This window comes from Notothenia coriiceps, unplaced genomic scaffold (genome assembly GCF_000735185.1).
Source record: "Notothenia coriiceps isolate Sejong01 unplaced genomic scaffold, NC01 NC01_scaffold00010934, whole genome shotgun sequence".
NCBI lineage: Eukaryota > Metazoa > Chordata > Actinopteri > Perciformes > Nototheniidae > Notothenia > Notothenia coriiceps.
The window spans coordinates 269377-295419 of NW_011343635.1; the positions used below are offsets into that span (position 1 = coordinate 269377).

The 26043-nt window shown below is 39.5% G+C and overlaps 1 protein-coding gene across 1 annotated transcript; it reads right to left on the reverse strand.

The window, feature by feature from the left end:
• Positions 1 to 240: 240 nt before the first annotated feature.
• On the reverse strand, positions 241 to 25403 carry LOC104946284 (ephrin type-A receptor 3). The gene is made up of 16 exons (XM_010772071.1): positions 25359 to 25403; positions 25044 to 25131; positions 21949 to 22102; positions 18924 to 18980; positions 18765 to 18832; positions 17857 to 17978; positions 15931 to 15986; positions 15587 to 15693; positions 14463 to 14588; positions 10307 to 10492; positions 6942 to 7003; positions 4537 to 4746; positions 1881 to 2030; positions 1423 to 1650; positions 1209 to 1276; positions 241 to 313 (listed from the first exon to the last, which is right to left on the reverse strand). Exons 1-16 carry the CDS (start codon positions 25401 to 25403, stop codon positions 241 to 243), a joined length of 1800 nt encoding a protein of 599 aa, XP_010770373.1.
• Positions 25404 to 26043: the final 640 nt, after the last annotated feature.

Consider the following 26043-nt stretch of genomic DNA (forward strand, 5'->3'; position numbering starts at 1 on the left):
ACACATCAGCGATGTGAGTACACACACCACGTTTATAGCCACAGCATCCCCAACAGGTCTTCAATAAATCAAACGCAGCAGCCTCTGTCCGGCCAGCCTTTGCCGTCGCCCCGGTTGTTAAAAGCCAATCAGGGAAATTACATGCAAACTCCAAAGGGACCTATTTCCAACTTCTTAAGAAAATCATTAGTCAAATGTTAATGGAGCTTTGACCATCTCCATAATACCACGGCCGTCTGCTCAGACCCAGTTGCTTGTGCTCAGCATTGACAAACTGAACATGGGCTTTGCCTTGGTTTCCACATCGGCCCCCCTGGGGAGAGATGGTGGCCCCAACAAAGGAGTTATGCACAAGGGAGGGGAAAAGGAGGGGGAAACTTAACTTAACAAACAAGGGGAAAAGTAGAGAGGAATTTGACATTAGACTGCATGGAAAAGGGAGATGAGGTGTGATAAGTTAAGAATAATTCTCATGTAACTCCCCTGCAAACACAGGGAAGCAGCAGGAAGCCAATGTTTATTCTCCTATGTACTGGTACTGGTCTGGTTCCATTGGTCTTGCACATGGTAACAGCAAACAAACAAACAAACAAGGCGTGCACCAAGGGATATTGAAATAACTAATTAAAGTGGACCTATCATGCTATATTTGAATAATATAGTGTAGCACCATAACTATATAAGGCATATTTATACTTTTTATTTTTCAAAATACCAAACAGATCATGCATTTTACCCATTCCTCATTTCGCTCAATTTAACACTGTCTTTTCATGGGCTGATTCTGTGAGAATAGCACCATCTACAGGCCTGGCATATGTACTACAGCGTCTCCAGCGCTTTCGAACGGCAATGTCCATGGCTGTCTCCTCCTGATTGGTGGAGTTGGTCCAATAGCCGTAGCGCCACTTCTGTGACATCACAGAAGTGTTCAAATCTGGATCAGTCTGTATCAGATCCGTTGCAGCCCCTTTTTAAGAGATTTGGGTATGGAGGAAAATAGAGAGGATTGTGTTTTCTGACACTTGGTGAGTTCCCTGGAACACCGGGGACACATATTCATGTATAAAAGATATACAAAAGTGCATTTTGCATGATAGGTCACCTTTAATAAAGTTAATTGTGTTTCATTCATGGAAAATAAAACTGCAACTGCTATTGCCTTCACAATGGCTTGCGATCCCAGAGCAAATATTCAATTTCTCTACCATAACCCATAATGCTGTGCATCGAAGGTATATTGGGCAACACTGTTGGACTGCCTGGAGCCAGGGGTCTGTCAGTCAGGAACATGAACCACATCAGGAAAAAGAAGCAGCTAGCAAAACAACCACCACATTCTAAGATCTACCTCCATATCTTCTATATTGTATTATTCAAATACCTTTCCATGCAGGAAATAGGTGCTACTGAACAACAAACACAACAAATAAAAGCTGGAATATACTTCTGGTACCTGGATGTGGTGTTGGCAGTGATTTTGAGGCTACCAGGGTTGCGGATGAGTTTATCCAGGATGCTGACAATCTGTTCAAACTTAGGCCGGTTGTTTCGCTCTTTCTGCCAGCAGTCCAACATCAGCTGGTAGAGGGTGGCCGGGCAGTCCATTGGTGGAGGGAGGCGGTATCCTTCATCTACAGCCTTTATTACCTAGGGTTAGGGAGGAAAATAAAAATGATTCAGAAACAACTTCAAAAGTCAAACAACATATAATATGCTCAACTCCCTCTGTGGGACTATATTCCCTTATTTCCATGTCTGTGCCAAAACAGTTTTCACACAACCTTGAACATAAACTTTTCATCTAGATCAGTGGCTGGTACCTTCACTGACTTCCCATCAGTAAACACACAAGAAATTGGCATCATGGCAGTACTCACATCCTGATTGGACATCTCCCAGTATGGTCGTTCCCCATATGACATCACTTCCCAGAGGACAATGCCATAACTCCAAGCATCACTGGCTGACGTGAACTTCCTGTAGGCAATAGCCTCTGGAGCTGTCCACCGGATGGGGATCTTACCTCCCTGAGAGACAGGACATTAAAACAAGTTAATTCAGTTAGAAACTTGGCTGATCAGTTTGATCTGCACATTGATATTTGGTTATCGGGTTGTCAGACGTGTGTTATTGTCAGTTTTATGATATACATGTAATGGTATACATGTAAAAAAAGGGCCGCAAGTTAATACTGAATGATGCATACAGGATATTTAATATTTTGTGTAATAGGTTTATGTCACAGACAAAGCCCGGAAAAAAATTAAACTATTTATGAGCTGTTCTGAAATTAAACCCTCAGTGGTTTGGACCAAGCATTATGTTCTCAACTGTAAAAGGAATCTGCATTGCAACCTACCAAGGAGACTTTACATTTCACAATGATTAATTTACTCTTCCACAATTGCAAGTATAAACATTCTGACAAAGACACAAGATACAAACATATTTTCCAACGAAATTGGGTTTTAAAGTATTCATATGAAATGAAATTGAACCCCATAGTAACAAAAAATGTAAGGTTCAGCTTTAATCAAAAGTATTGGCATCAGCCTCAGAGAAAGAATGAAAGAAAATACATATTAATCAAACCCTAATCTAAAGTTTCCTGCATAACATGGCAGAGTTATGTCTGCTGCATTTGTCATTCTAGCTCAGAAGCTGGACTAATGATGAAAACGGAGCTGGGGAAAAGAGGCCAAAGCAGCCAAAGCTAACAGAGACATTGGCCAAGCCACTGACTAGGTCTAGCCCAGTGCTGTCACACACGCGCCCTCTAGAAAACACACTGATACTGCATGATCACTAATGAAACTCTGTAGTACGATAACACATTGGGAAAACACACAATAACACATGGTAGCAGAAATGAACACAGGAAAACACACACAGCATCTGCTTCCACATTCATACTACATACACACCTGCTCCCCTAGATAAGGAGCAACATGTTTGAGCACTACATTAACATTGAACCATACATACCTACATGCATAGGAACATAAAACAAAGATTCCAAATGCCAAAGATTCAAGGGCCGGATGGAAATCTGCGTGCATGTGCAGAGCGTTGTCAGTTACTGCATCACTGGAGAGTTTATTATTCTGTCTTATTATTTTAGATTATGTATTTCTGGGAAAAAGGCAAACGGCACATTGACTGTTTATTTGACAAGCAATTCTCAGCCAGCAAATTATACTGTGTTTAAAGGGGCTGCACGCATGGGCCGAGACCACAGGATCCCATGATGAAAATGACCACACGCACACAAACATGCACGCACACACACACACACACACTGATGGATGTCTAAGGTGGGGTGTGCCTGTTGATAATGTTTCATTTCTGACATGAAGTATAAAAGTATAAAAATATCCCCCAACTGTTATCATTCTTACCTCGAAGACGTTTACACTTGTTTCTAAAAAAAAGTTGATCTCACTACTGAGGTTTAGGTTCTTAAGGATTCTTTTCCTTGCCCAAGCAATAAACCTTACCTGTTTAGCAAGACATATCCTAAAACCCACTCGTGTTTTCTAGACATCAAAGTAATTATACCCAAACTATTATTGTTGTATAAGTGCATTATCTAAACAGTTAAGATATTTGAAAGCTGATGTGATCTGAGAAATAGGTTAAAGTCAAAAGGGCAAGGAAATAAAATAAAAAAATAAAATAAAAGGATTTTCAGCATCTCAAACTGCCATTTGTGCATTCATTTTCATGACAACACACCTTCTAAAACAGAGCTATGTTGTCATTGAAAGTAAGAGGAAACTAAGTGCACTTAGTGGTGCAAATCTTAGGGTTGTGGATGGATAACAACCGGCACTAAACCACCCAAACAGAATTTCTTATCAATGTAATATGTCCCTTCTGGGCACATGGTGCTTGAAGTGTTCCTCTCCATGACCTCCACCATTGTTATATGTATGCCATTGCTGTACTGTGATCGAGGGAGGCAAAGCTCTGTGGATTTATGTCAATCTCATCACAAAGCTCTGCCTTTATTTATGTGTTCTGTACCCTTGCCAGACAGAGGAAGAGTGTTTGTATCTGTTTGCTGAGATTACCTGAGTATAAAGCGGGTGTGTTTGCGAGAAATGGCATAAATGTGGAACCAATTTCATAATAAGAACATTGCTGTTATGTTTTCTTAAATGTACGTCAAAGACATGCAAATATTGTCTCTAATAATCTAATGTCTGTTCCCCTGTTTCTAATGTTAATGTATGTCCTTGTTGATTTGTAGACTTAGACTGACAATAAGGTATCATTGTATTGTATCGTATAATCGTTTTGCTGGAGAGGTATATTCCTATTATTATAACTAAAAAGGAAGATATTGTTGCCAGTTTGAGATAATTTTTGTATTGAGTACCATATATAAGTGTTGCATTCAGGGTTGTTGTGACATTGCCTTTTAAGTAGCACATTCCTGGATACAGAAAAAATGATTTGTCCCAGAACAGTTGCGAACATATTGTATCACACTGTCATTTCTGTCCTTGGAATGTGTGTGTGCTCGCTCACCCTGGTGGTGTAAGCAGCCTCCGGGTCGTCCTCCAGAACTCGACTCAGGCCGAAGTCTGACACTTTACACACCAGGTTGCTGTTGACCAGGATGTTTCGAGCTGCCAGGTCTCGGTGAACGTAGCCCATGTCTGACAGATACTTCATGCCCGAGGCGATGCCACGCAGCATGCCCACCAGCTGGATCCCCGTAAACTGGGCGTCGTGTTTCTAAAGGAAAGAGAAGTCACACTCGGTGTTAATGATATACATTAAAAGTTATCATCTACATACATATTATATACAGAACACAAAGGGAGCCTGACCTTTCTGATTATTTGCATGAAATGAAACCTTTCTACATAAGTGTCCACAGCACTTTCATTAACCTTTAAAACCACCTTTGACATTCCTTACCTCATCTTCAGCTAAACTGTGAAATACCATAGCCAGACATGCAGTAATGTATGGACATTAGGACCAATAAGTACATAGGATATTTCTTTTTTTTTCAATCAGTCTGGTTACTGTCCACTTTGGATATGTTATAATGGCCCATGTGGTGGCAAATTCAAGAGCCTTGACCTTGACATTTTGGTTGAATAATAAAAACAAAAACAGTTATTTGTCCAGCACAAAAAAATAATTATATTGTATGCTATTCCTCTCTACAAATTATTTTTTGTTGGAGAAAAACTGATGATTAAAATGTTCTTTTATACTTTAAACACACATTGAATTCACTTAAATAGTTAAATTCATAACTATCCATATGGGGACTACAGTATTTAAATGTGTTTGGGTTTTCAGTAAGCCATGTCAGGAAAAGCCTAAAGAATACAAATAAATGTGAGATTGGGAAATTGGTTAGATGCAGTTATAAATACTAAAACACTTTTGGTCTGTTTGGGCAATCGGGAGTCTGGTTTATGTTTGCAAACGTTTATATTTAACTCTGAATGTATGAACAGGAAATAAATATAGAAAAATAAGAAAGAAGAGCTCAAGTTAATAAAATAACAGCAAACACATCTGTCCATCTATCTTCTTCTATCTATCTATCTATCTATCTATCTATCTATCTGTTTTTTACTCAGGGTTTGCACTCAGTGTAGCATGAGAGGGAGTCATTTGTCTACATCCGCTTGCATTTCTATTCACTGCTCTACACATGCACTGATTTGCTCTGTGTTTGTGAAAGACCAAGTCATTTGCGAGATGAGTGTAAGATGAGTGTGTTTTCCTTTGAAACCAACTGGGTCCACCTCGCCTCCCTTTTGGTCTGGAGCAATTAGTGGCCAGACCACCTGGCTTAGTCCCTTCAAAGCTTTGCAGATTCAGAACACAGACATACAGTGCATGAGCTGTGTGTTTCCATGTCTGTGTGTGAGTGCATATGACACATTTTCTATGATGAAGTGCAGGGCTCTGGGAAAATGTCAGGAAACAACAGCTACTCCTCCTTCATGTGTCAGGATACTGTGCAGACACATGTGGAGAAGGGCTAAAACAGGAATCAGTGCACATGCTTTCATGCCAGTGTTGAGGCTTTTGTGCTTTGGCTTTTCTCAGTGAGGCAGGTCAATTCCGCTTTAAGAGACTGGGGCATGGCAAGAATCAAATTCCATCCTGGAAGGAAGAGCAGCAGGGATACAGTTCATAAAACCTTGTCATTTGATAAGCCCAGTATGGAAAGTTTTGCTGAAACAGTCAGAACTGCTTAAATCATCCACAAGGCATTTCCAGGAATGTATAGAAAAGCCTGAACGTGTTTGTCTCAAAACTAGTCTGGAACTTTGCTCGTGAACTAATTTGTCGGTTTCGTTTTAGTAAGAGTAGAGAACAACAAACACAATTCATATACTAGTATATTTCCATCAGGTCTTACTCTATAACAGCTGTCTGTTGAAAAACTGACTTTTTTAATGAAGACATTACTGTATCCCATAATTTGGTCGCATGAAACTGAGATGACATTTGTAATGCTTTGTCTTTTAGAGCTAAGAAAGAAAGATGAAATCCATGCAGAGAAACAGTCTCAAAGCAAAAGACAACCTTTGAAACGTTTGGAGTTTAGACTCCTAAGCAGTTGTATTTCCACTCTGATAATACTCTCTTACCTTACCAACTTTACAGAATTTTTAAACACCAAATGTCACTGTTCAAAATATGATAAATGCAACCCCTGTAGAAATTTGTCAAACAAAAAATGTGAAGGACGAAACATACATTATACTACCTAATAGTGACCTGGTGTGTGGCTATGGTTTGTACAGGTGCAAGACACTTTATCCACCTTTTTAAGATGTTCCCCGGTGTCTCTTAATCCTCAGATTGACACCATGTGATTCCCCAACTTCCTCTGTGTACCACTAAGAGGCATCATGATCCATCCATTCTACACGTGTTTCCAAGTTAATACTCACTCTCAAGAAATTGTCCAGGGATCCATTCTCCATGTATTCTGTGACAATCATGACGGGTTTACCTGTGACAGAAGAGAGGATTCAATCTTTGGTTACATCATCAGTTGTATCACGAACATAATATAGTGAGAGCAATGACTACTGTTTGCTGTGCAACAGCCAACCACAAATACAAGACACTCATGTAGCCCAACGTTATATTCATTTCAGATTTATTCCCTGAAATTGGAAAATTCATAGAGAGTCAAAAGGGGGGACTGTAACTTGACTTAAAGCAGACGTTCATGGGCCCTGATAGGGACCAGGTTGAGCTCTTTCCTGTCTGTCAAAAACACACACACACACACACACACACACACACACACGCTGTCATCACTTCAGCACTCCTTCATAAAGATCTGATCAGTGACGTCACACACACACACACACACACACACACACACACCAGAAATAAAATAATCCCAGTCAGAGTTTTAGGGCCCCAGCAGGTCAGCTGTCAGAGTGTGACATCTTTATTTCTGTGGAAGATCTGGTTGTAAATCCTCCCCGCCTGCTATCATCTGTACCTGATCAGACTACGGTCCAACACAAGTTTATTACAGAGGGGAAAAAAGAGAAAGAAACTCTTAAGGAACCTTTAAATCAGCCATTGTTAAATCCACAGTCGTTGTCAGGACTTGTTTGTGTCCCAGATGGCTTTGTTCTCCCTGCTCCCCTCTTGACTCCCCCACCAGCCGTATGCTTCTTCTCCATTTTATTCTGATTAATGCACACTCCCCCCCCTCCTCCCCCGGCACCCTTTCATTCCCTGTCTACCTGTTCTCTATCATCCATACCTCTCTTTCCCCATCCTCATCACCCCATTTTTTCCTTTTACATCTTCCCCTCTTGCATGTATTAAAGCGAGCCCTCCCCACATCTGGCGAGACACAGGCTTGTTTTCCCGGCAGTGACACAGGCTGCATGAAGAGGGTGATAGAATCATTTGTTTAAAAGAAACAAATAAATTGGTCTCACCGGAAGAAAAATAAATGTTCTATTGAGTCAATAGCTTTAATTAAATCAAAGCCAATCTGGTGTGAATTACAAATTCAAAATGCCCTTATGAGTCAATCAGACAATCAGCAAAAAATGTCCTATTTGGCACAACAAACAGCGGAGAGCAAATGAGCCAAGACAGAGGGTGTGCTTCAGTTAAGTCAGGGTCGGAGAGATTAAAAAAATAAACTATGACTTCCAGTTCGTGATCGTCATCATGAATCATAAAATACACCCTAATTTAAACAAACATTGTTGGCTTCTCAATTTCCCCTTAATGTAAGTTTTCCCTCTTATACAGTATGCTTTTGTGCGTTTTCGCCACTTTAGGAAATTCGATTTTACACTCACAACAGCTTGGGTTGTCTAAATATAGTTGCTACACTTTCTCTTACAATTAGAGTCAACAATTTCTCATCATTTAAACACAGTCACAGCTAAACACCCTCCACCCACAACCTCATCCCTAAAAGGCCGTGATGGATGTCTCCGTTTACCAGCGGACGGCTTTTATAGTCTCAGGAACACACACCCCCGGTCCTCCCTCCTGTCCTCCGCCCTCTTCCCTTCCCTCTTTCTCTCTTTCCTCAACATTGGCAGCAAAGATAAAGGCCCCGAGCCCCCTTTATTCTGTGAACACAAGTTTGAGTGAATGTTTTGTGTGTGTGTGTGTGTGTGTGTGTGTGTGTGTGTGTGTGTGTGTGTGTGTGTGTGTGTGTGTGAACGCGCTTGCAAATATGCAGCCTGTGGATCAGCCAAAAGCAGCAAGGTAAATGGGGTGTGAAAGTCTCAGGATTATTAAGAATTAACAGGAGCAGCTTAATAAATCACCCTACGGCAGTGTGTGTGTGTGTGTGTGTGTGTGTGTGTGTGTGTGTGTGTGTGTGTGTGTGTGTGTGTGTGTGTGTGTGTGTGTGTGTGTGTGAGAGCATATCAAATCGACCTCCTAAAACTATGCCCCGCACTCATGCTGCTCCAGCTCACGCAAATTTGTTCTGGGTATCCCTCCAAATGCCATGTACACACACACATGCAAGATACACACACTCACACACACACACAGTACTGGATATTGCGCTTCCTCTATTAGTCTAAAAGCAGCACATGAAACCACAGTGAACTGTTATTGCAGTATTTTTCACCGGCTGGACCTTAGGAAGAGCGGTGTACTCTAAGATGTATTATGCATTCTCAATGATGAGGGACTGTAAACAGAACAACCTTCATTTTCATGTACTGTGTTCAAGGCTGAATAACAACAAGGTGGGAACAAAGCTGAAACCATTGGTGAATGTGCTTCCTTACAAAACAGTTGTATATACTTTTTCCAAAGTACGCTTATTTCCACTGAAAGCTATGTTGTAGCTTCAAGAATGATAATTGTTCTGCTTAATTTCTGTTAGTCGTGATTCAAAACAATGAATCATAAGAAGAAAGTACCATTAATTAAGAAACACAATATGGTTTGAATGTTTTGCACGTTGCTGTTTGCACATTACATTTAGATTAATTGGCGACGCTGTTCTTGATTAGAGTAAGTCGTGCTGGTAAGTCCCTTTTATCAATTTAAATGACTGCAATTTAAAAAGCATTGAGCAATAACGGCAATGAGATTGCAAAGAAGAAAAAGAAGAAATGAATAAGAGGACCCCAAAATGGTGACGATAAAGTAAGAGAAGTTTTAAATGTATTTCATTCTACTCTTTAGAATAAGCTCGCTGGCAGAACTACTTAACAAGCCTGGTGCCGCGGGGAGAGATAGGGGCCCGGCCCGTTTCAGCGACAAAGTTCAGGCTCATTATTTCCTTTGTTCTGCAGTCATTCCCTTTTAAAGAGGCCTTCTGTGTGCTAATGATAGTCTTATAAAGAGGCCCAGAGGGGAGCGAGTCAGAGATATGGATTTATGGATTTATGCTCGCTTTGGACACAGGCTTTGATCAGAGCACATTGATCTGCAGAGATTTACACCACTGCAACTCAATAAAACTCATGTGCTCCTTTACAGAAGTGTGGGCCACTTTAGAGCCATTTGTCATGACAATTGCAAATCTGGAATCGGTAAAAGATGCTAAACCTGCGACAAAATGTGAATGCAAATGTTACTCTGCGTTTTCTTACTCCATCCTATTATATTTTACACTATTCTGTGCTGTTTTGTGCTTAAACGGACCAATCAAATCACCAATGACATTTTACCAGAATACCTACATCTTGATAAATTGGGATCACTTAAAGAACCTTGAAGAAATACCCTATATGATTAGATTAGTACAAAGTGAAATCCCTTCAGTGTGCCCCTTTTAGTTGGAACTGATGGAAGCACTTACTGCGTGTTACCACCCCCTCCAGCCTGATGATGTTGGGGTGGTCAAACTGTCCCATGATTGACGCCTCAGCGAGAAAGTCCCGCCTCTGCTTATCAGTGTATCCTCCTTTGAGAGTCTTGATGGCCACACAGATCTCCTTCTTGCTGGGCAGCTTCAGGCGACCACTGCACACCTCGCCAAACTCACCTAAAGACAAAAGAATGGAAGATGCAATACGGTTAAATGTGAAATATATGAACAAGACTGATAACAGCAGGATAACACTTCTCTGAATACCATCTCTGGGGTCTTAGTATCTATAAACTATAATGTTGGTATTGTTCTATGGTGATACACATTCAGATATACTTTATCGCCATATATCTGTGATAAATGGTCTATTAACATACATATCATATGCTAAAATGATATATGCTGTGTATCGCTAATATGAAGATTCTAATTATACTTCCCATACAACATGATATTTGAATATAATTATCTATGCTCAAAGAATTGAATCAATAAGTTGAAAAGTGGGGTTTTATTCGAAATAGTTAATTTTGGTTAATCAGACTTTTGGTCATGCTAACTTGAAACTTGCCATCTATTGAAGATATATGTGTAACAATGATCAGTACAGTCCTCTATCAGGGAAAGAAGTCCAACTTTCCAAAATATTTAACTTTTCACATAAATTCAACAATTGAACCAGAAGTATAACAAACTGAAATGAGCCAGTGAAACTAAGTAAACAGGAATCTACTTAATCACAACCTCATATGTAACTAAAGTGCTTGTCTACAGTATGTTTTCCCAACATGGATCTAACATGGTTTAGCATTAGGCTGAAGTGCTGTACTGTACATACAGGTGTGTGGCACTGAGTTAGAAAAGCAGGTCGACAGTTTGAGGTGTCACTACGTTTTAACAGATCCACCGACCACTTAAGAGTCAACGATGCCGATCAAAGAAGATCTTGATGATTACCCTGTCATTACTTAACTCTCATTAATCAGGCTTGGTATTTATTGAACTTGGAGAGAGATCACGGGATAATTATGTGTTACGACCACTAATTACAGTAATGACACCATGTGCTGTAATAAACTTTGAAACTGATCCACTCGATGGCACAGTCCAAATAAAATGATCTTTCAACTTTCCTCAAGTATCGTATTAAAAGACAACATGACTCAACATACACTCTGGGAAATCTCAATTAGCATTCCTCGCTGGTGAGGGGATAAGCGTGTGTGTGTTTACCTCAGACCATGTCTCTGTGTGTGTGTGTGTGTGTGTGTGTGTGTGTGTGTGTGTGTGTGTGTGTGTGTGTGTGTGTGTGTGTGTTTTGTGAGCTTCACCAGGTATTGTAAGCTATGTAGGCAGGCTGGCCACTTCAAAGGCAGCCAGCCATGTTACAGCTGGTGACGGGGATTTGGCTCGAAGAAGACTAGAAGATGAGAATGTGTATACAGTATGCCTGTGTGTGTGTGTGTGTGTGTGTGTGTGTGTGTGTGTGTGTGTGTGTGTGTGTGTGTGTGTGTGTGTGTTTTACCCTTTACTGAATTTATATGAAATTGAGTGTGATCATGCAAGGTGATGTCAGAGTAAAGACATGTGCAGATCTGTCTCAGAGTCCAGGACAATCATTTCCCATAGCAGCTCTGGATCAGAGAGCATGGGTCAAATAATGGACTTGAAGAGGGTCTGGAAGAACTTAAGCTGGAATAATTACACCCTGTCTAAATACCAAACGCATGCCTGTTCTTCTGGCCTTCAGCAGGGGACGGACGAGCCAGGACGAGGCACCTTTTTCATGTGGTCACTCTGAGAAAGAAGATCTTGTTCTAATAAGTCTTGATTAGGGACGCTCACCCCTTTCCTGCTCTGAGCGGAGCTAGGTATCCCTCTTTGATGTTACAGTCTGACCCATGTTAGCAGAGCGGAGCATGTGTTCTGTCTTTTAACACACAATCACAGATTGGCAAGAAGATCAAAGTGTTGTTAACATGTGTAATGGAGACAGATGGGGATTGAGGGAGGAATGGAGAAAGAATAGGTACTGTATGTTGTGTATTGTTCATGCTGCTAATATGGTTTCCTTTCAAGAATACAGGTACATGGTTGTATTTAAGCTGAAAAAAAGTTTACATCATGGCTAAAGCTTTAAAATTCAGCTCTGATGTTCACTTCGCATAAACGTTTTACAACAGTTCTAGAGTAGAGAGCTCAAGCATATAGACAACCTGTGCTCCAATAGCATCAATGGGATTCTCATAGAGGCTTATTTTAAATAATTAAAATGTGTCTTGGGTAGCCAGGTTATATTAACATGTGTACAACTGTACTGGTTACAAAAATGTTGGTTTTTTAGTCCCTGTAAAATTATTTCATTCAAATTCACATTAAGCAACAACACAGTATGTACCGATAGCAATTAGTGTCATGGCCTCGAGGGAGCTAGTTGCTGAATGCCAACAAAAAACAAAGATGTATAGTATATAGTGGTGTAGCCTACTTCAGGGTGAACTCAACTGTGTGTGAGGGTTTTTCGGGATCAACTGATATTGGTTTTATATGATGATACACATGACAGTATTTATAAATACATTATTGATAAAACACTTTCCCTCATATTAAAAATGTACTATATTTTTCTCTCTTTTATATGCCTGCACTATTTGCTTGTAATTTACATGTATTAAACGTGCATGGCATATGTTCATAGGTGAACACATATATAATTTACTTAAATAAAAGTAATAATACCACAGAAAGAAGTACTCTGCTACACCTGGAAGTCCTGCATTTAACATTTTCCAAACTAAAATTACAAAAGTACAAGCATCTAATTAAACATGATTACAAAATGTAAATTATTCAGAAACAAAAAGAATACTCATGATTTCACACTGGCAACTGAGGTTGAGGAATAACATTCATATATTATATTATTGGACTATAATTATTGATGCACTAATCTGTTCATCACTTTAATGTTGCAGCAGTTTTATTGAAGTAAAAAGTACAATATTTGGTTCTGCATAGAAGAATGAAGTAATAGATAATTTACATTTTTAAGTAACGAAGATACTTCAAAATTGTACCTGAGTCAATGTACTTAATCACTATTGACCACTGCAAACAGCCCTGTAATATGATTGATGTATAATTGTGTAAAATCGAAAAGTATGTGTAGAGGCAACTAATAAGAAGCCATCCCGAGGATCAGAGTAGAAATATTCTACAATGAATAAAAACATGTTTAATATAAGAAGTGGATAACACTGACTTCAATATCTGATTTCCAATACATTAACCAATGCGTCCTTTTAGCCTGAGATATTCCTATGTGTTATGTCTGCTATTTACTATGAGAAATGCATTGTGGAGTGTGTTGTACTCCAGTGTGGAGCCAGGTATTAGACTCTCAGGCCGTCCTGACAGCTTTACAGTGTGGAGGGGCTGCAGGGACTCTGGAGACCCTCCCCCCCCCACCTTATGTGCTGTCCATCTACTCCACATGAATCACAATGCATTACCCTCCCGTCTGCACTTCTGCTCAACTTATCAGGGAGTACATGAGGAGAAGAGAGGAGAGGAAGATTGTTTTACGGTTGCTTTCATTAGACTACATTCAGAATAAGATTAACAGACAATCGCCTGTAGAAAATGTAAATAAAAGAAGGAAATGAAGAGTGAAAAGGAAGACTAACCGCAGGAGAGCAGAACTACTTTAGATTTCACCATCTCTCCCTCTATCATAGAGGAGGGCTGGGAAGAAGGGACCTCAAGCTGTGGCTTTAAATGCTTTCTCAATCCCAGCTGTGCAGTATATGACACACAGTTAAACTAGCCTGCTGCTATGAAAATGTAGATATATGGGAACTCTATATGCACCTCATCTTTTTCTATGTGGTTGAGCACTCGGTGTTTCTTTGTCATTTAAATAGAGTGTGAAAAAGAGCAAGAAAGTGAAGTAACTGTGAGGTGAGGGTGGGAAAGGAGAGGTCAGTGAGAGGAAGAAACCATTTCTCTCTCTTGATCTTCTTTCTAGTTTGTCCTTCTAACAGACTTGTTAAAAGGTAATGTTCTTTTCTTGCCTGAAATAATCTGTATGGTGTCGTTCAGTTTAGCAAAGTGCACTTAAGCATCTCCCTTAGTCCATTCTCACCTGCTCCCACCACTTTGTCGATGGCAATGCAGGAGGCGTCCAGCTCCTTTGCAAACTCGTGCACAGCCTGGCTGGGGTCCTCATACGTGTGGGGGTCCACGTAGGTCCTGATGCCCGGCAGACGCACTGCAGCAGGAGAGAGCAGGTTGCACCAGTTAATGACCAGAAATCTGTACTGTAGGTCCTTATGTTTGTACTTACATAAAAAATGCCCCCAAACATTTTAACGACTTTGTAAGGTTATATATTGGTAAGGTTATATCACGTGCTAGTGCTTAGCTTTACTTTGAAAAGCAAAACAGAAAACATATTAATGATAAGTGATGACTCAACAAACACTGGGCGAGACAAACCAACATTTTTAGTATATGGCATTTCTCCAAGTATATGTTTTGAGAAAGACTTGTCTATCCATTAAGTAATAAAGCTGTACTTTAAAAAAATAAAGTTGTGCTTTATTAGTCCCTGTTGGTTATTTTATGCTTTACATCTGACCCATCCAAACTGTTCATGATGCAGTGTAAAGTCGTGGGGGCTAATACCTGGGTCAAGGTTAATGGTAGGAGGATTACTAATAAATAACAGGAATAAAGCAGAATACGTAACATAAAGGAGTTCATTATTAAGCTGTTTTCCCTTGGGATGGATACATCAAAAGTTGTTACTTTGGGTGATTTGAACATTGGTCTAACTTCACAGACTTTAACTTTAACTTTTCAAAATGCTATGAGAGAGACTCTTTTGACACTGGTCATGTTTCAATTGGACAGGGCCAGCTATCTGAGATGGTGAAAGACAACACTGTGATCTTGCTCTCTATCCAAATGAAGCTTTCAGGATTGATTTGTAAATGGACCACGAAACCTTCTTTTGAGCATGGTTCCAGTCTGGATCCTGTCTTCTAATGTGACCAACTGAACCGAGGTAAAGGGGAAACCACTTCAAGTTTGGAACTAGCTGCTCCAAAACCACCGCTGTGGGTAAAGACACTCAAGAAAGACATCTCCCCTATCAAACCATAATGTAACTACCTAGTTTAGTTTGAACTCCACCAATAAATAAGTGTAGACGGGGTTGGATGGATAACATCCCAAAGACTCACGAGAACATGGAGCAGTACTTACAGTGGCCGTTGCCAAAGTGCAGTCTTTTCTCATCAGGATGTTTGGATTTGCTGTGGCAACAAAACCTGCCAAACCAAACAGAAAAAAGGTCATAAGTAGTGCCACATCTCCCAATAAGACTTCAACCGTTAGCCCAGGCTGGAAGCTAGTGAGAGACATGTGTGTGTGTGTGTGTGTGTGTGTGTGTGTGTGTGTGTGTGTGTGTGTGTGTGTGTGTGTGTGTGTGTGTGTGTGTGTGTGTGTGTGTGTGTGTGTGTGTGTGTGTGTGTGCGCGCGCGTGTGTGTATGTGACTCTCTGCATGTGTACCGTACCTCCTTTCAGATCAGCCGAGGCTCCTACGTACTGGAAGTTGTCCATGTTGATGACATCGATGATAGGAGAAACGACTCTGCTTTTGTCCTGAGAAGGAAGTATGAAGAAAAATAAATCCGTGAAACTTTTTCAGCTCCGAACAAACTTACAATGAGAATGACAGGAAATGTGTCTTGTTAATAAATAAATAAAGTCCAAGTCTACCAGGTTTTGTGTAGTTCAAAAGTAAATATGACTCATATGTTTGGTTTTTCTTTCTATATTTAGTGTATCAGACAACTGCAAGGAGAGCAGCTCTGTCTTCTCGACTTTAGGTCACTCCCACAGAGCCACATCACACAGGAGTTTAGAGAAAAGAGGGTTTCTCAAGTGGCCAAAATGACAATTCCCAGAAGCAAGCCTCAAGGTGCAGAGAGAGAGTTTATTTATTTTGTGTTGAAACCTTTTGATATGATTCATGAGGCTTCACCCACACAGATGGCATTCTTGCCTTTTTATTTCGAGTGATTCATCATTTAGAAGTGCAACTAAAGCAAAGATAAGCAAAGTCAATTACTCTGAGAGCAAACTGTTTTTGATTTGGCTCCACGCGTTTATTAACTAGGGAACGACAAAACACAGCGTTTGGGAGGATCAAAAGCAGATCAGACTTTATTCAGTCATATCAGATAAATATTTAAACAACCTCTGTATTACCCACAGAGTCCCGCTTCAGACTGAGATTACTATTCATCAAGAAACTCTGAAGTCATTACTAAAAGACTTAATAGCAACACACTGTTCAGCTGTAATTGAGTTAAGGTTCATTCTGTTTGAGGATGTTTATTGTAGGGTTATTTTTCAAGATGAAATAAATATGGTGGAAAACTGTATTGAGTCTTGAAATAAATCTATCATCGTCTATTATCGAGATGATAAGAGATAATGATATTCTGCCAATTTACAGAGGGGTCACATTCTGAAAAGGGTTACTCTTTCTTTTTTTACAGCATAAACCAAGTAAAGATCAACATCAGTATTTCATTTACCGTCTCACTGGCTTATTATATATATATATACCTTTTGACATTAGCATGAGATTTTTATCTAAACTGAATAAACATGTAAGATCAGAAAAAAGGGGAATGTGAATTTTTGGAGCTGTGAGATGGTACTTTTACTCTGAGAGTCCAAACATTCCTGTGTTATTGAAGTCATGCGCTCCTTGTTTTTCACATGAATGTTAACAAGACACTGACTGACTGACGGCTGCAGGATGCTGCTGATCTCTGACCTCTATGTGAAAAAGCTAATTCCCCTACAAAAATTAATATAACGGAGCCCCTAGAGTCCCATAGGGTCATATTTGTGTTATCTTGTAAGTTAATTAATGTGTGCAGAAGATAAAATGATATCACCTGACAGGACTTGGGGGCTTCGTAGGATAACATTATCAACATCAGTTCTGAGCACTGAGATACAGCACGTAATTAAAACTGAGTGATTTTGATTTGTTGGGTTGGTGTTTTTTTGTGTTTTGATTTAGTTTGATTCTTGCAATCAAAGAAAAGTTCACTGACCCTGTTGATTAAGAAGAATTCATGCTTTTTGATGCTTTACTCAAATATGTAAGTTGAGGACTAATGTATTTTATCCTCACTTTCACTTTTGAATGATGCCTGGCGAGCATGTTTAGAGAAGGAAGGATGCTTGATTGCGAGGATGCGTGTGGACTGTAACGACTCATAGTATCTCACTGTTTCACCTTTGAAATAAACCAATATTTAAGTTTCTTTCTTGGCAAAACAAAACACATCTATTGTCTGTCGTCTATTGTCCCATCATTGTTTTTTTTAACTGGATTAAGTAATCTTTTACTTTGTTTATATGAATGATAATAAACTTAAAATGTATAAAGGAGGGTGTGTGTGTGTGTGTGTGTGTGTGTGTGTGTGTGTGTGTGTGTGTGTGTGTGTACCTCGGCCACTCTCTCCAGCAGCGGCTCCAGCCAGTGGTCGTTACATTCACAGTGAGAGTCTAAGAAGGTAAGGACTGGAGCCACGGCGGCGTCTGCTCCACGGACCCTCGAACGCATCAGTCCTGAGGGAAACACCAGTCAATAAAAACACATTTAGAATGATTTCAACCCCACCGATAAACACAAGGTGGAGCCTCATTAGTTAATGTTCCTTGTAATGAAATAAAACGTTCATTTATTCTCTTCACTACCTTCTCTGCGGTCGTTTCTCAATACGCGTATTTTTTCTATTTTCCCCAGAAGCGCTCCATCCTCCGCTGAAACACACACAGAGCAGACATTGCATTTATTTCCCCTTTCAGCAGCTAGAACTCCATTATTTATGTATAATTGCTGTGCGATGCTGACTTAACCGTACAATCACTTTGTGCAATAATTATTTTACTGTGCAATAATCTGGGTGACTTTAGCACTAATACTGCATTTCAACTCAATTATTCTTTAATATTTTAACAAACTTAATCATAGATCCCATTTCAAATATTATTAGTACGTACTATATATTGCTGTATACTTTGAAAATATTTCAAAAATACATATAATGTATGTTATATATTTTTTTAGAACCACATAACTTATAATTGTATATTCAAGTCAGGAGTCAAAGTCAACTTTATTGTCAATCTTTCAGTTTGTGTGTACAGACTGAGATATATATATATTGTAATATAATGCATATCCTTTAATAATATTCATTTCTATTTTTGTATAATTTCTTTATATTTATACACATCTATATTCTTGAATGGAAACTGTAACGTAAACCTCAGGGATCAATAAAGTATTTCTGTTTCTAACATTGATCTCACTGGGTTTGTTTGTGTAATCTGTCTGTGTGCGTAACTCACGGTTATCACTGTAGTCGTCAACAAGAATGATTTCTTTGACCAAGTGAACGGGACTTTTCTTCAGGACACTAATCAGAGAAGGAGAGGGAGTTTATATGAAGGTAAAATATATATTAAGAAGGAAAAAAACTTGGGACACACACACAAATCATCACCTACCTGACCACAGTCCTCAGCAGAGCAGAGCGAGCTTCATTGTGGAAAGTGATGACGACGCTGGAGGCGGGCAGTTCAGTCTTCCATTGTTTATGTCTACAACTACACACACACACACACACACACACACACACAAATCATCAAAATGTGTTTAAAAGGATGGACATCGAACAGCATAATTGCCTACATGTGTACAAATGTACACATCCACTCCTACACACACAGCTGAATGTGTGAACAAAGCTGTGAGCTGGAACCGCTCCTAAATACATGAACACAATAAATAGGATTCAGTACCCAACCAATTCCCATGAGATGGTGTGTGCGTGCGTGCGTGCGTGAGAGGATGCTACATGAGACAAAGAGCCACGTGGAGGACAAAGAAATCACGATGTCTTGTCCTTGTATATATAAACATCACACAGGCAGATCTCTGGGTGCAGAGAAAGAATCCAGTTCTAGAAAATTAACCTTCAGCTCCAATTAAAAAAACTAAGAGAGGTTGGCCTTGGAGGCTGAAACACAAACCAGATGTACGGACTGTACAGTATAGCACATAGGTACAGTACATATAGAACGACAGTACACATTGGTATTGAACGTCTGTGAGCATGGTGTGTACAGTTCTTTAGTCCCTGTATCTATTGATGGATTATTGAGTGTTTCAGGCCGCCCCCCACAATCAACTACAAAATGTCAATCAAAGACACACAAAAAGCAGGAGGCCTAAAATGACATAGAAATAAATTTAAATATCTACAAAAAGACTCACGAAGACTACAAGTGGGTGCAATACAACTTCTAAATGACCCCAGAAAGCTAACAACGACTAGGCAGAGGTTGAATAATCACAAATAGACACAGCCAAACTGACTACAAACAAACACAACACATATACAAAAGGGGCAGAACAACCACAGACTGAAATTAAGAATAGAAAGACCAAAGTGACACACTGTTACCCAAAACAATGAGGAATAGAAACAAAATGATTTAAAAAGAGATGCAAAAAGAGAGGCCAGACAATGTAAAGTGTTGCTCCTATAGAGAACAGGCTTTTAAACTTTATAAAATGTTGAACTGCAGCAACATCCATGTTGTATCGACATACCTCCTGTATGTTTGAACTGCTGGTGTTTAAAAGCTTTAGAATAAAGATACTTTGATATTGTGTTGAAAAGCACTGAATAGGCTGTTTTTGTTCTGGAGAACATTCAACAATCAGTGCTGCTGCGTGCTGTGCAGGGGACACATCAGTGCCACATCAATATGAGACACGTCCAGATCTTTTAGTAGGCTAATGGGTCTAGCCGTCTGATTTGGCTCAATATATCAGTGAGCCCAGACAACTGCCTTTATAAAAATATCTCACAGTGTGCATCGAGATAGATCTGCAGGAATTAAACCAGTGACTGAAAACGATACTGTAACGAGCAACGTGTTGTATGTTCACTTATTGTGTTCAACATTGATTTACAGCTTAACTTAAAACTCACTGAGCACTACAACGCTAGGTTTTCTGCTCCATTCAAGGTCAAATATTAGTAAAAATATAGTTTCTTGCGTCAGGGCATATTGTGATCAGCATTTATGCGTTGAATAATTTAATGAAGGAACACATTTAAATAAGTTGAAAAATAGCCTTGGTTCTGAATCTAAATGTTTTTTCTCACTTTAGAGCAGGTTGAGGAAAAAAAAGAAAACAAAAGCCCGGCTGAGTGGCTGAGTGTGTTTTGGAGGGTCTGGATCAACAGGTGAGATGTCAAAAATGACACACACACACCAATATTCAGTCACTTTCTATAACTTAAAAAAATCAGGAGTGGTTCAATTCCATAGAAGGAAATAATAATGTATGGAGTAAGACTGTATAAAATATTAAACACAAGCTGCTGCAAAGCTCATATTTGGTGGAATTAACTTTGGACACCATTAGGCAGTAAACATCTTATTTTCCATGGTTAAAATCTGACTGTTTTTACAGAATGTTCACACAGGGGTCCCTTATTAAATGCTCAAGTGACTATCTGAGGGACTGCAGTTGTTGGCCCTTCTGCTTGGTAAGAAGACAATACAAGGTGTTCTCTCAAGGAGTAATTTAAAATAATTCTTAAAGAGACACACTGCTGACACTCTACACACTTACAACCATTTTTGACATTCTTCCAATGTATTTATGATTGATTAAAGATAACAATGTAGAAACACAAGATAAACTGGTCAAAGTAGGAGCTGTGGCATGTGGCATGAATCATACTCTTAACATTTCAGAAACCATGTGTTTAACTTGTCAGGGAGCTTTAAGGCTAAACAGTTTTGACTTAAGTTTTACAAGGACTGAAGCAGCATCATGGATTAATATAGGACGTTTATCTTGTGTACAACCAGACAATTTGGCAGACATAAGAATGAAGCCAACTTAAACACAATAAAGTTTTAATGAAGTGATCCTATACATATAGCTCTATGGGTTATTTCTGTCTCGTGGTTGGTTTAACAAGCAGAACAATCGTCAGCGGTTTCCGGAGGTTTGCGTTATGAATGGAGCAGACAGTGCGGGTCTGATATGCAGCTACTTCCTGATAACGTCTGATACAACACAATAGAGGGAGTTTCCAAGAGACCTTCCAGTCTGGTACTAATTAGTCAAAGAGACAAACAGCAAAGGACCGCATGTACACACAAGATCACACTTTGGTGAGTGTGGTTAGGTTGGTCAGAAGGCAAATAACTCAATAGTGATATTGTGACTATATTGTATGGTGGACCGGTGATTTTGCATGATTTTACAAAATACATAAAAGATAAATAACTGCCAGTAATGTGGATTTATTCTGGGTAAAGACAAACATTTTTTAAATCTGGTAAATTACAAAAAGCACATCACTCACACATTACTGTAATGCAGCCTATCCACAATACGAGACGATATCTAGTCTTGTATCACAATATCAAAATAACATCAATATATTTCCCAGCCCTGACACAGAGAGAGAGAGACAGTTTGTGTAAGGGTAGAGATACGTACTGGTCATGTCTGGTGTCGGGCACGGCTCTGTCCATACGGAGTTTGTCGCTCTCTACCTGGTTGAACTTGTTCCTGGCGTACGGATCCTGACCCGCTCGCACCACTGTGGCTCCAACGTAGAGATCCTGGTCAAAGTCCTGCCAGTGCACCTTACCTGGAAACACACACACATAAACATTAGGCACACTGAATACATGATCTAGTATTAATACATGTCTAAAGAAGTTGGTGCAATTGTTGTCTTGTTTGTGTGCTTCTTCACATTTGAGGTTTAACTAAGATGGAGAGTGGAATGATTAAAAAATGGTAAAGAAAAATTGCAGATAATTCAAAAGACAAATCCAGCAGAAGATGGATTTTGGGAAAAACTGACAGGTTACAGGATTGATGTATACATTTCAATCATGAATTAATATAAAGGCTGTTGTGAATAAAGAACAACTAGTGTCTTTATTATAGTGACGGTGATAAAAGGGGAAGACAGGGGGAATGACACTCTGCATGTGGTCCTAGGCCGGGTTCGAACCCGGTGGCACATGTTTGTACTTTGACAGTGAACAACCCAAGAACAAACTGTTCCTCAACGTTTCAATAACAAACACATTCACAATGCAACTCTTTGGTAAATACACATTACATAAGCAGAGCGTATCCACAAATAAAAGCTGCCACGAAAAATGAAGTTTTAACCTTCCCAAAAAGGCAAAAAATGTGTCTCAGGAATAATTGGGATTATACATCAGACAGAATATGAAGTGTAGGCAGCAGCCAGCCTGGTGAATGAATCCTTCTCGACTGACAGGAAGGAAACCTCGCCGCTTCAAGCTGCTGCCTGACAGGCGGCAGCACGGCAGTGAGCAAAGCTGACATGAGACTTGTGATGCTTATATGAGAAGCTGTGCAGCTTTCAGAAGACAAGGCCAGAAATGGTGTGGCAAAGCTAGAAAATAACAAATGTATTATGCACTGCACTAATTAAATCCTAGTGAGTTAAGTAATATACTGAGGCCTACAAATAAAAGTTTGGAAAACATCTTTACCCCCTTACACATATCCAAACGGAGCACATTGTGTCCGACCAGATTAAGAAGATCATTGCACGCCAAACAGAGAAAGTTCTCATGTTTAATTTCACAGTTTATCTCAGACTACTGAGACACAGACACACACGAATAATAATGCAACTAATTAGCCGGGTGCAGCTGCTATGCTAATGACTTGTGTTTAGCATATGGCAGCGTGAGATTACACTACCCCTCAGTATGGATGCCTGTGTGTATGACAGACAGGCAGACAGACAGACAGACAGTGGGATGTGGAGCCTGACGAGCAGGAGAGTGTGTGTGCAAGCATCTCTGCTGACAGCACGTGAATGTGTCTCGCATGCTAATTCGCTGAAAATCACAATGCTGATTCGCCTGCGACTGTCAGCGGCGCCTCGGAGACACTGCGGTACACGAGTGTGAGATGTCCTTGCTGATATCTCCGTTTAGTGGCAGCAAGTAATTAATGTAGTGAAATTACTGTTTCAACTTCTCACTTTGCGAGTATTTAAATCAGGCTTCCAAAGTCTATATCACACACTTGTTCAAACCTCCTTTTCTTTGGTTGCTAAACCAAATAAAGCAGATGAACTGTTCGATTTCTCAGTGAGATTAATAAAAATCCATTTTCAAATACTCTCTTAAGCAGGTTCAGGTATCCACTCCCAGCTGGTGGTTTGATTTTGTGTTTTTGTATCAGAGAAAGGAGTGGTCAGTTTAAATTGAAATAATTTATAGTCTCATCACCAAAATCTTCCATCCTCAGCGGCTGACATTTTCTTTTGTTACACATCCTTTAGTACTGTCCAGTTTCCAACCCACGGTTTCAAGCAGGCAGCAGTGGAAAGTAATTAAGCTTTTATGCTACTTTATAGTTTGCTTCTGTACATGTCGGAGGCAAATACAGTAGGCTCTTTTTCACTTCACAATATGTGTTTATGAAATAAATGACTTGCATATTCAGATTATTCACACAAAATCGAATCAACAAATACATTAAGATATATTGTTATATGTTTCTATTATTTTAAACTAAATATCTTTGCTTGCTTCATATCCCCTCCCTCTGATAAGATTTGACTTGGTACATTGCTAAGTATAAATGTTTTAGAATGAAGATTTGAGGATAATTGTTTTTATTAGGTGCCACAATTGAATTGTTTAAAGCAGGGCTACTAGAAACTAGAGACGTATACTTATTCTGGGGACTATATTCATTTGGTTTATTCGCTTTTACAGTCTCCTACTTCTTCATTTATTTTATACTTCTTTCCTTCTTCTCGTCTTAAGTGTGTATATGCGTTGTGAGGGATGCTGCGATTCGCTGCCTGGTGTCGTTGTAATCGAGTCACCCTGAAGTTAAAATGCCTCCACTTCAACATTCAAATTGGATTTCATTTCCACCGCTGGATCAGATAAGAGAGTGTGTGTTCAGCTTTAACAAGTCAGAGGGTTGTGAGGGAGGGGCGGCTTTGAGTCGGGGCGCGGACGAGAGCTGAATGACAAATCGTCGCTCAGATGCTGCGACTGTGGGACTCTGGAACAATGTTTCTGAAAGCCTGGGTGGAGACGCATAGCTGGGTTTGCGGCGAGATTAAAGTAGATACTTGAATTATTTTCAATAGCTGAATTGAATGTTGAATTGTCTTCTCGTTCCCAGTGGTTATTTAAACATGGTAAGGTGAAGAGGCAGAGGCTGTTCTTGCTGTATAAAACTAAGCCACTATGTCACCACATTTCAAAAAGGAAATAGTTTGGGTTGCGGGGACATGATGTGTCTTTCTGGATACATAACTGTGGTGTACAGTGTCAGCCAAGCACATGCTTTACAGCTGGGATGTATTTGTCCTTTTCCTTTACTATAATCATGAGCAGAAACAATGACACACAGAAATCTCTCCAGATCCTGAAGCACATATTTGTCAGACATCCTGGTTATAGATATGATAAACAAATATATACTTAAGACCTTTTTGGCTATAACAGAAATATACATTAGCTTGTTTAGGCATTGTGTGGTTGCAGTGCAAGATGGGTAGCGAAGTTTCATACCTGGCGGCAGAGTTTCCAGGCCGTTAGTCTTGTCGTCAGAGATTTGAGCTTTGCTCTTACTCGACGAGTCACTGGAGCCCCATTCATCCTGAAAACAAACACACAGATTAGCCCGGATACACAACATTTAGTCTGATAATAAATAAGCATTTAGCAGGTGAGAGGCAGATGATGCAGAACACACAGACATCTGTTTTTTTAGGATCATGCGCTGTTTGCTGAAGATTACCACGCTATAAGAAAAACAACTCGATGTAAACCAGTTTTTTCTTTTTAAGATGATTCCCCGTTTCCTCACTTCGTTATAATCAAAACCATATGAGACCAGAGCTCAGCTGAGTCCACTCGAGTTAAATCCATTTAGGCAACAGGATCAAGTTGAACATCAAAAATGTCTTCTGGCGAATGATAAACCAATTCATTCATGTTTCATCCACTCATTGAGTCATCCACAGCCAGATAATCAGACTGAACTGATTTGTTGAGTGTGTGCAGTGGTTTGATATAAGCAAAGTAAGGCGGGGTGATCAAATATCTCAATCATTTGATCAACTACATTGATGATATTGTAGGGTGGACCATTGAGGTTTTCAGAACATTTTTCCATTATGTGATATTCTTTAAAAAAACATAATCCTTAATCAGCATTACTGTGGATATAATGACTAATGGGGCAACAGCCAATCAAAGAGCAGCCTTTAAAATCAGGAATAGACAACACTTATGGCATATTACCTAAACATGATCAGATATCTTATCACTCGTCTCAAATCAGAATCAAGTGATTAACAGGTAAGTTTACACATTAGACACATTTTATATTTACCACGAAAACTATTGTAATGTTTACAGAAAATATAAATATACAGGAAAAAAGGAAATATGTAAAGACTATGACAAATTACTGTAAAGAAAAGTGCAGTGAATCTTATATCACAACATTCATATTAAATGCATATATTGCCCAGGCTTTTGGCAAAGTCATCCATTCATTCAGCCA

What these genes read in the sequence shown, in the direction of transcription:
- LOC104946284 (XM_010772071.1), bottom strand. Translation starts at nt 25,403, where the DNA reads ATGGATTTAACTCGAGTGGACTCAGCTGAGCTCTGGTCTCATATG. An exon ending in CTGAGCTCTGGTCTCATATG is followed by an intron (nt 25,132 to 25,358) that starts GTTTTGATTATA and finishes GTTTGTTTTCAG; the next exon opens with GATGAATGGGGCTCCAGTGA. An exon ending in CCCTGGACAATTTCTTGAGA is followed by an intron (nt 4,747 to 6,941) that starts GTGAGTATTAAC and finishes TCTTTCCTTTAG; the next exon opens with AAACACGACGCCCAGTTTAC.